The 11,274-nt window shown below is 42.3% G+C and overlaps 1 protein-coding gene across 3 annotated transcripts; it reads right to left on the bottom strand.

The window, feature by feature from the left end:
* Positions 1 to 625: 625 nt before the first annotated feature.
* topaz1 (testis and ovary specific TOPAZ 1) lies at positions 626 to 11,273 on the bottom strand. 3 transcript variants are annotated; one of them, XM_058047577.1, is made up of 21 exons: positions 10,164 to 11,273; positions 7,272 to 9,114; positions 6,580 to 6,629; positions 6,320 to 6,420; positions 6,198 to 6,244; positions 6,068 to 6,129; positions 5,934 to 6,004; positions 5,424 to 5,510; positions 4,703 to 4,760; positions 4,414 to 4,565; positions 4,183 to 4,275; positions 4,003 to 4,106; positions 3,853 to 3,904; positions 3,583 to 3,754; positions 3,392 to 3,492; positions 2,643 to 2,808; positions 2,419 to 2,571; positions 2,127 to 2,330; positions 1,861 to 2,047; positions 1,197 to 1,386; positions 626 to 863 (listed from the first exon to the last, which is right to left on the bottom strand). In XM_058047577.1, the coding sequence occupies exons 1-21, from the start codon at positions 10,378 to 10,380 to the stop codon at positions 807 to 809; spliced, it is 4,167 nt and encodes a 1,388-aa protein (XP_057903560.1). In that variant the 5' UTR covers positions 10,381 to 11,273; the 3' UTR covers positions 626 to 806. The 3 variants fall into 3 exon arrangements, with proteins under 3 accessions (XP_057903560.1, XP_057903559.1, XP_057903561.1); XM_058047576.1 differs by having other exon boundaries at positions 627 to 863; positions 3,853 to 3,922; XM_058047578.1 differs by lacking the exons at positions 626 to 863; positions 1,197 to 1,386; positions 1,861 to 2,047 and having other exon boundaries at positions 2,196 to 2,325; positions 3,853 to 3,922.
* Between the last annotated feature and the right edge of the window lies 1 nt (position 11,274).

Here is an 11,274-nt window from a genome sequence, read left to right as displayed (position 1 = left end):
TATTAACACTTTTTCCCACCTAAAACGAGCATAAAGTATCCCCAGGTTTGATCTACACTGGACATAAATGTTGGTCACATCTCAGGTTTAAATGAAGCTTCACAACAGTGAATAAAGGCAGGGATGACAGATTTACAGTAACCCCACCTAATGATTAAAGTAGTTTGTAAAGGCATGGGTGACTGCAGTACACTCTAGAGGTTATGCTCATATGTCAAAGTAAGAAAACATCCCACTTGATGGAATATGCCACAGAGGGTTTCTTACAAACCTTTTATACACCCTCTGCAGACTACTGAACACTGTGCAATCTGATTGGCTATGCCTTTTCTTTGAGACATAAAAAGGACCGCCATGATTTAATGCACTGCTGTGAAGAGGGGCAAGAAAAAAAAAGCGCACACACAAGCGCTTCTGTGCAAGCATCTTCATCTTTGGATGAAACACACAAGCGGCGCCTGTTTGCCCGGTAGTCATTATTTACAGAGCATCATCTGACTGAGCAGCCATTTGACAATGTTAACATGAAATATTTGACACACTCGAGTATCCGGACCATGTGAAGGTTTGTGTTGGCTTGACCTCAGGCAACTCTCACAGATTAGAAAAAAACAATTGTGTATTTTGTTTAGGTTGTGGTTATAAATACTCTAACTGAATCGGTCCAAATGATGCATGAGAAACACAAAGTGTCCTTTTACACATTTTCACCGCTGAGCCCGAGGTCGCGAACAATGATAGAACAGTATTAACACATATAGTTTCATATTTATATATAGCTGTGAACCTCTTGCAACAACAATAGATCACTCAAAAAGTATAAACTGGGGTGTCATGCATGCAACAATGAGCTCTTTTTCTACCTGAAAACAAATGAGGAAAAACATCATCAATCATCAGTTATTTCGTTCCTTTGACTAAATTTTCTAAGAAACAATGTGTTGAAAATAAGACCAGAGAGAAACATTGTGTTTTTATGTACCTGAACTTTTAAAGCAGAACACTGAATAAAAACACTATCAACAAAAATATACACACACAGCTATTGAACTAGCAACAATATTTGCATGTTCCTCATACAATAATCCAGTCAGTTACACTGGTATCAAAATATAACAATTACATCGTCTTTTTTTTTTGGCTTTAAACTTTCTGTACATAACCATTACCTACAGTATTATTTAATGTATCCACACCTCGTTTGCCCACAAATGATTGTGGTGCAGCCAGCGTTGGGCCGAGGCAATGCTCAGAGTGAAGAGTTGCTCCTGTGAGGAGTTCACAGCCACATAATGGATTATCAGTTTGGGCTGAGGGATGCACGCTGCAGAGAGCAGGCGGCTACCAGCCAAAAGATAATCACTCTCGCTCTCGCTCTCCTGAGTCCTGGTGGGGGAGGGAGAAAAAACGTCAGGCACGTAAGGTAGATGAAACATCTAAAAAAAGTGAGTACGCCCCTCCCATTAAAGTACCAAGTTATCACAGCCTAGTTAGAAATGAAACTATATATACTATATATTGTAAAAATATTTATACTTGAGAGAAGTCAGTGTACAGCTTATATAATTGATTATTGGCATGGCGACTATTAGAATAGCCGTTTTTATAGGGATTATTGTGACTGTTGTAATTCAAACCTGCAATAAATGCCTGTTGTTCTGGCGATCATGTCTGACAGGATATTTTGGAAAAACCGTGATAGTGTGAAGCCATGTAATTTGAATGGCAAAGTGGCAAGGGATTAATTTACTGCAACAAAATCTGTATTTTGATGACGGTAAGCCGCAAGTTAAATTTCTGCTGTATTGTCTTTTAAGGAGAAATGGCTGCTGAAATGTGACAATGCAGCACAGATGTAACCTCTTCAGGGTGATGCTGAGGGTGGAGGGTGCAGCCAATGAGTGGCGGCCAATGGCTGGAGCGTTGATGGTGATTAACATCTCCAGTGAGAGTGCCAGTTCCACATCAACCAATCGACTCGGGACAATCAGCGACATGAAGCCAGGGGGGGCAGATACAGCAGGGTAATACCCAGCGGCGAGAGCGTCTAATGAGCACACAGATAGCAGGTGTGAGCGAATGCTTGGTTTTAAAGAAACAAAGTCTACTTTGTTTGTTCCACTTACGTCTGAAGACCTCACGTGCACGTAGCCATTGGTTTTGCTTCCCCAGTTTGTGTAAAAGCTTCTGCAACACCACATGCTCGACCAGGAGCTTTTTAGACAGCATGAAGTCCACAGCGTCGGACGCTACAGGAAGCACCTGTCTGTCCAGGCACACTTGCAGGTGAGAGTTAAAGAGCGGCGTGTATCTCAAGACGTCAAACTGGTCTGGACAAAAACACACACTCAGTATCTTGCATGTTCTATTTATTACAACACCTAACAGGCTGACTGACAGCTCAGATGAGTCTCTCACCGATGGGGTCCTGGATTCCAGGGAGATGACAAAGCACCTCCAGTGTGTCTCTGTGTGAGGTGCTCTTAGACAGATGGATGAGCACACGGCTTCTGCTCTCCAAATCAGCAGGCTGACACGGCCAGGCGCTTGAACTCACGAACCAATTGTTTTCTACATTCACAGACACAAATCCTCACAACACTGTAGAATTATCCTAGCTCTTCAAACTGCACATTCGATACCTCGGAGAGTGTTGAGAGCTCCTTCCAGGCTGCCGCTGAGAAGGAAGAGCTCTGCTGCCATGGTGACCAAGGCGCAGCGTGATCCTCCATCCTCATTTCCAAATAGACCTTTCAGCATAGAGTAGCTGACTTTTGAAAGGGACAGCACCTCCACCACCCTTTGACCCTAACAGAGGTACAAAGGCCATATTAAACCATGTGATCCCGATTAGCAACATGCTTGTTAAATTCATTCATTCATTTTCTACCGCTTTTCCTCACGAGGGTCGCGGGGGTGCTGGAGCCTATCCCAGCTGTCTTTGGGCGAGAGGCAGGGTACACCCTGGACTGGTGGCCAGCCAATCACAGGGCACATATAGACAAACAACCATTCACACTCACATTCATACCTATGGACAATTTGGAGTGGCCAATTAACCTAGCATGTTTTTGGAATGTGGGAGGAAACCGGAGTAACCGGAGAAAACCCACACGTGCACGGGGAGAACATGCAAACTCCACACAGAGATGGCCGAGGGTGGAATTGAACCCTGGTCTGCTTGTTAAATTGTAAAACTTTAAACAAGCATGCTGATAATCGTGCCATTCAGTTTTTTATTTGATATTTAAAGTAAAATGATATAATATAGTGGATCCCTGCACGTTTACAATTGGTTGGTCAGTGATGCAAAAAATGAGAATATAATGTAAATTATAAATTTACAAAAGTTTTTTTGCGTGTGTGATTGTAAGAACAGCAGGTTATTTACCTTGGTCCACTGGTGTGTTTTATAGTATCTTAGCATGAGCGAGACTCCAATTCTGCCAAAGAAACTCATCACAAGGGACCCTGGATCTTCTTTTTGACAAACTGCAAACAAAAGTCACCTATATGCTATAATGTTTTTATTAATGACCAAAAAGTGTTCCAGAAGACACGAAAGTAATACAAAGTGCTTACATGTCTCAGAGAATGTGGCAAAGGGCAGAGACATCTTGTCTTTGCCCTCCGACAGAAGTGCGACAGCGATGTGACCGCTGATGCGCTCCAGATGGTTGGGATGTCGGCAGGGTGTGCAAAAGGAGCGGAAAGCCTCTGCCATCTGGTGCCAGTCCTCTTGCTTGGCGCAAAGCTGCCGTACAAAACAAATACACAAAAATGTTGGCAACATTTGGCTGGAGTGACGCCATACTTTCAAAACACACTTTTAGTTTAGTGGATGAGCCTAACCTCCATCTCGATGACATCGGCCAGGTTCAGGTATTCCAAAATGGGCACACTACTGGATACAGTACATAACCTTTGACAACACAGCAAAGGGAAAAAATACAGCATTGCAATATTGTGTCCACAGAAAAAAAATGATATAAACCAACACACCTTTGGTTTTCAAGTGTATTTGGATTTGTCATCTGCTGGAACTCAGGAGTGTTTTTAACACATTCGAAGCAATCCAAGCTCAGCATTGAGTTTTCACTGGCCATCTGTCGACCAGCATAAAAACTTTAACATGCATACAAAAACATCAGGATTTAGTGAGACGCTTTGGTGTTCAGGTACCTTGTAAGAGAGCTGTACAAGTTGAGGCAAAACGCTTGCGAGACCGCTCACTCTTACCAAATTGAAAAGGGCAAGCAGGAACTCGTGGGTGGGCTAACAAAAAGAGATAGGTACACACTACAGTATTTGTATTTAGGGTCCATGTATCAGCTCTCAGAAAAGCGACATTTCCCGCCACCTACTGGTCGCCAACATGCATTGCACCCCAAGAGTGAGTGGAAATCAACTGACCACTATATTGTGAGCCAAGCTGATGCTGAGAACTGACAAGACATCAGACACCATGCCTGCTTTGACCAGGCCCCAGAGGAGCGACAGAAACACTGGCTTGGAGAAAAACGTGCCTGGGGGGTTATTCTGGTAGTAGCCTGTGAATACAGCTCCTGAAAAAAATACGGCAGTGAATGGGAAGATGTACATATTAATATTAGACAATTAAGACCATGCAAGTGTACCCAATGAGTCTGTATTGATTATTTCTGAGTTGTGAGGATACATTTGAACTTAAATACATTTGTACCTGCTTTATGGAGGCACTTTGGATTTCTGGTAAACCGCGCCACGGTGTCGACACAGAACTGAAAAGAAGAAGAAACACTGATGAAGTGGCGCTTTACAGCAAACGTGCAGCAGAGGGTGATGTCGCCTATCAGTCACCATCTTGAACTACTTTAGTACAATTTGTGACTTAATATTGTACTATTTTTCAACCATTTTAGAGAGATCTCAGGAGGTCCCAATAAAGTGTATTGTCTAAAATCTGGTTCAGTAGGATGCTATGCTACAAGCAGCAGCAGTCTCTTATTATGTCTCTGCAGTGATCCCGTAGCTTGCGCAGAAGAGTTCTGCAATGTTGTCTAAATAAAGAATAACAAGAGTGGAAAAGTGACTATAGGGGTGTTACTTTGTGTCTACACTGCTCTAATAATGGTAACAATCCATATTTACAAAGTATTCAAATGGTTGTCTATGCTCAAACTACGAAAATATTCAGATTATTGAATCCTGCTTTGTGTAAATATTGCGGTCAGGTCTGGAAACAACTAACCGCACTAAACAAAAGATGATTTTTCTGTTGTTTGTCGCTCATGAGCTGCCTCTGGAGCCACATATTACTGCTATGACCCAACTTAAAAAGTCAATCTGGCATAACAGGGACCTTTAACCTCAGAGGTTCCACTGTATATTCAGAAGTTCTGCTTTATCAACAGGGTGATTCATAGCACGGCCCTGGAGTTTACCTTCTCGTCACCCTCCAGAGGCACATGCAGGAAGCGGCACATCTTGAAGCCACAGGACTGTGATTCACTGAAGAACAGCCTGCAGTACTGAATGTTTAATGGGGGGTAAGAGATCTCACATTACTCCAACTCGTTAAAAGTGGAAACATTGCGAAACAAAACAAAGTAAGTTCGCAGCATGAATATTTATAAAGTTACCTGATGTTTCTGTGGCGCACTAACCTCTCAAAGTACACTTTAGTGCAGCAGCCTGTATATTTACATTAGCCCCAACATGAATTAGAAAGGGTTTTCTTGACCCTTACTTCATGCTCGCTTTTATTAACTCCAGCCTCTCGCAGGATAACGTCCACATGGTCCAAAAATATAGGAGGGCTTTTATTAAATTTGGTCAGTTATTTGAAGTAAGTGGAAAGAAATACAATCTGTGCAGAGGCCCACTGACATTTAAATACATTTTTTCCAAAGGAAGGGAAGATGGTGACCTTTCCTTAGTGGTGGAATACTTACGGAAGCTAATTTCTGACATCTAAGATGACTCTTGTTTGCGGGGTTTGGCATCGAAGGGCCTGAATGAAGAGCTAGAGACAGAAAAGCCATTAAATATTATTAATTATTGCGTGTGGTTTGCATTTGTCACTCACCATTTCTCCAAGTGCCAACCGGAGACATGACATTGTGTGATTGGTTTTCGATGGGCTGTTGTCTGTTTTAAGAGAATGAATAGTGAAAACCTGCAACACTTAAAGGGGCTGAAATGTGTACAAAACACACCTTTCTTGGCCTCCATTTGTACAATTTCTGCTGGCATCATACTTGCCCTGTTCAGGGACGCAGTAAAGCATGAAACGCTGCACTCATCTCTATGTAATAAACCTTCATTGGTTCCTCATTACCATTGATTTGGTTCGTTTATGTGTGAGAAGAGATGTGTCGTCGTGGGTTTTGGGTGAAGTACTGCGCTTCCTAGGTCTCCAGGGCCTGCTGATGTGTTCCTCTGTGAAATTGAAAATTGCATGATTATCACTGGATAACACATAGCACAATAATGTTCTTCAGTCCTGTATTCATTTTGTCAAAATAGGAGGCCAAACAAACAAACAAAGGATAATGCCCTATGGTACACCATTATAATTTATTGTGTCAAGTGCCATACCATTCACTTCTGGACTTCCACATTGAAGCTTTATATTAACAGGGGTCGATCTGAAACACAAGTAATATATTGCCTTGTCACAACAAGTACTGTTGTGTACCAAACTGTACTTTTGTTTCCCTCTGAAAATAGCTCACTTTTTCCATCCCATTCACCCTAAGTCGGTAAAATTAAATTCATATATCCGTGACAATATTGCGCAGAGAGTTGGTTAATGTACAGGTACGCTGTTGGCATTTTTTTTACAACTTTTTTTTTAAAAGTCAAAATAGGTGTGTCCAATCATGTGCATTGTTAGCTGCCTCATTCTAACTGTTTTAATCTCACACAGAAAAGGGTGTTTCACATAAGGAGTGAGAATAATGTGGCAGGGAACATAAACATTTCCAATGAAAGTGAACATTCATGCATTCATTCATTCACTTTCTACCACTTTTTCCTCACGTATTGTTTAATATTAATATTAGTTTAATATTGTTTAATGTTATAAGTTAACATTGTTTAGTTCCACCCACTCCTCATCTCTCTTTAATTGACATTGGTCATTAGCGACAAAGGAAGCCAACAGTCCTTGCATTTTGGCGTAGAATTGCATGTCACGCAAAGAATCTAAAAAAGCTAGCAAAGAATCAAGTCGGCGTCGGACAAGACGGTGTAGTGACTATGCAGATGTGTAAGCCATGATTTCGTACCTTTGTTTCACAGTTTGCGGCACACCATAAGTCGTCATTGGGTTTACTTGAACCCTGGCGGGACCCAGTTTCAGCAGGCTCTCATCTGGTAGGTTCTCAAACAGCTCCGTGTCATCCTGGCAGACATTAACAAGCAGGATATCCTGTTGATACGCTGTGAGCTCATCCAAAACGCACGGCCAAGCATCCCCAGAAGTCGGCTGTCCCTGTGTGCTCGAAGAAGAGCTGGGTTCCGTGGAATGGTCCTCGTTTGGTGTCCGATCTGAAGGAGTTCCTTGTGACTCACTAGCTTCTGGATCACTTCCCTTGTCCACATCTCTGACACGGCAGGGGGATGGTTCTCTCGGCGTATGATCAGGAAGAGATCCAAAGTCACAGGAGACTACTTCCAGTCGTGCAAGATCCTGGTTTACCAAACCATTCATGACCACTTGTGGCAAGAGTGTATTCATCTCATCTTTGTCAAGTGTAAGGCTTTGTCTCGGGAAGTTTGTTTGCGGTGAACCAAACGGAGAAAGCAGAGGTGGAAGTAGATCCTCCCTTAAAATACTTTCTTCGCATCCTTCATCCGACTTGTCTCTTGCAGGAGGCGTATCGCAGTTTAAAGGCATGCTGCTGCCGTTGGGTCCTATCTCTTGACACAAGAGGAGGGAGGACTGGTGCGAACTCTGGGTATCGGGGGTCCATGCAAGGATGCTCGGTGAAGAACCCCAACTCCAAACACCGCTGGGGATGGGAGACGGGGCCGAGACGGGCGGGGACATTTGCCAGTCACTCAAGCACAGTTCTGCGGGTGAAGGAGTGAGCGAATTGCTAGACGTGGATGGAGGCACGGACTGTATGTTAGTACCTGAATCCAACTGCTGAGTTGCTGTGGAGAAGGTAGCGAAAACTGAAGGAACGCCTACAGTTGATTCCTTAACATCACATATGTTTTCGGAAGACTTGTGTCCTGCACCATCTGCAAGACTGGCTTCTTGGTGAAGGTCACTGCTTTGGCATCTTAATGATCCTAGAGAATCATGATACAGTGTAGATAACCAACGCTTGGTAGCTGCTTCTGAGAGTTTGGCATGTGTTGAAAGGGTGGCTCCAATGTCAGATAAGGGCCACGGCATGTCTGTGCGTGCACATGAATAGTGTGGTTTTCTAATATAGACCCTCACCCTCTGACAGGTGAATGAAGCCGGGTCATCACTGAACAATACTGGTCTTTCTCGTGCTGTCCGTTTTTGGCAAGGTTCCTCAGGGTTGCATGTTCCTGCAGTAGGTTTTGGACATGACTGACTGCATGTTTGTGCCTCTTTTATACGGCTGTTCAAGTTTATTTTACCCTTGTGTCGCTCCATTCCAAAGGTCCCACCTGTGCTGTGATTCCCTATTGTGTTTCCCGTCGGGAACAAATGACAAGCAGCCTGATTGATGAAAGTCTCTGTCTTTGTGCATTCTCCCAGATTTCTCCGTTTTTTATTTCCGCACTCGTCACAACAGGGCTTCAACTGAAATCCAGTAGTTGTCATGCCCTGTTTGAAGCAACGCACAGTCTCGGTTTTCATAAGATCTGATAGCAAAAAGCCACAACAGTTCCTTCTTGCATTAGAGTTTAGGACTACGTCACAAAGGGTTACTTTAGGGTAGCGGTCGAGCCTAAAGGTTTCCTTGGATGTCTGTTCTGGGCTGGGTTCAAAGCTTTTTGCCACTTGCCTGACCGTGGTTCTCCTCTGAGGGGAAATGTATTTACAGTCACCACAGATTTTGCAGCTGGATGCTTGTGAACGTCTTTTTAAGGAGACGTCCGAACAAACAATGGAAGTAGACGTGGGATTCACAGTTCTAGCAACACCTGCAAGTGCAAATATAAACTAGTCAAGGTGGTGCAAATGTTCTCTTACAAGACTACACGCCTCACATTTTGCATTATAGCTTAAATACAGAAAATAAACTTGGATATACATTAGAATAGTCCATGTATAGCTTGTATGGCAGTACTGTCATCCTATATTGCAGTTAATTGGTTCCAGACCTGACCGTGATAAGTGAATTTCAGCAAAGTGGGATTTGATATTAATAAATTGAAAATATATGCATTATGACCTTCTAAATATTGTTTTCACCATTATTAGAGCCATATACACATGACATAATTGAGCCATATACACATAACACCCCTATAGTCTCCTTTACACTTGTATTACCCAATAGTCAATAAAAATAAGTCATCTTAGACACAAATAAGCTCTCACAAGAATGACAGTTTCTATATACATTAGCACTTTCAATTTTTGCTGTTTTCTTATTCTATTTTTAGAACATACCAAGGGCCAGGGGAGTTTGTACGTTCTCCCTGCCATGGTTTTCTCCCACATTCCAAAAATAATCATACCCCACAATCCTAGTGGCATTGAAAGTGGATGGATGGACCACAAAAAAATATATACTGTAAGCCACAAATCTCAGTGGGTCGTACTGTGGGCACTCCTGAGTTTTACATCGTATCTTTACGTCGTATTTTACAAAATGCCATGATCATGTAAACAATCAAGTCCAAGCTCCCATTGCATTTGTCTAAACATAACATTTCCGTGTCAGAAAATTAATGTTTTACCGAAGAAAATTCTGCTGCGATACCATAGGTACTTAGTACTTTCTGAAATACATCGTTTGGATTGGATGTATTTGTCAAAATATTGAATGCATTTAAGATGTTAGCTTAGCATCGATTGTTGCATGTAATTAGCTTTACTGTACATGCAAAACTTGATTACATCTTAATTGCAGTGTGAACCCCGTTAACGTTCACTCTTACTATGGTACTCTTGCATTTAGTATGGCGCAGCCAAGAGCCCAACCTGCTCATGCGCCTCAAGGTGCTGGTGCTTGGAATATACTTGCCTCTCACACGCCGCCACCCCGGTTGGGGGTCCACAGAAGTTCCTTGGGGAAAGTCACCATTACTGCTAGCGGTGGAATCCGCTATCTCCCCTAAAATAGTGGACTCTGCTACATTTTGGTTAACGTCAACCGGTAATTTACGTCTTGGCACAAACTTTAATGCGACGTCTTTCAACCTGGTACGGTTGAGCTTGACACTCTTCGAGGGCGTGAACATAATTAAACTCGGAGCCAAGTTTCAGGTTGATAGACTTACCACTTGGTGACAAAACAAAGATGTTAACAGGCAATAAATGTTAGTTTTGGCAAGCAGCCATTTTGGCCTGGTCAAAGGTGTGGTGGCAGCCGTGCGCATGCGCAATAGGTTGCGCGAAAGTGAGCGTTGGTTACAGATGGTAGCAGTGCGCGTGCGCAATAGATTGTAGCGTCATCAATTGGACAAAAAATGCAATTCCGATCATTAAATCTAAAATTGACATTCCACATTACGAAACTTTGTTCATTACAAATACATTTCCGATAATTAAATCAAAAATATACATTATTCCACATTACCAAATAGACATTCTCATATTTCAAAATAAAATACAATCAAACATTTTACTCAAAATGTTTGTATTAATGTATATAATGTACATAAAATTCAGGTTTGTGTAAAGTTGTCTTCAACTCAAACACTCAGACACAAGTTTTTTTTTCCAGCCTGTCACTAAAGCAGGTGATTTTAATGATTAACCCTCCTTTGGTTTGAGGGAAGGAGCACATCAATTAAATCACCTGCTGGAGAAACTGGTTGGAAAGAAAACCTGCAGTTTGTCTCTGCCAACATGTTTTAAATAATTGCAGCTACACAAACACAATACAGACCAATGGTACTCCACCTGAAAAAAATATTTCCTACCACTGTTGCTACCTCTGTTCTACCATCACCTTGTATCTGTTGAACGTGGCAGTAAACTTTGGAGGCAGCCATTTCATATGTACATATCTCTAATTTTATGAAACAATCTGGTGCTTGGGCGTGCCATTAGCGGTGCACGCACCACCGTTTGATAACGTTTGATAATCAAATGCAGAAGCCTGTCATCCTTTTTGAGTTGAAGTGCGAGTG

Source organism: Doryrhamphus excisus, chromosome 14 (assembly GCF_030265055.1).
Source record: "Doryrhamphus excisus isolate RoL2022-K1 chromosome 14, RoL_Dexc_1.0, whole genome shotgun sequence".
Taxonomy (NCBI): domain Eukaryota; kingdom Metazoa; phylum Chordata; class Actinopteri; order Syngnathiformes; family Syngnathidae; genus Doryrhamphus; species Doryrhamphus excisus.
The sequence above is the reverse complement of the archived record's forward strand: the minus strand, read 5'-3'. Positions and strand labels throughout refer to the sequence as shown.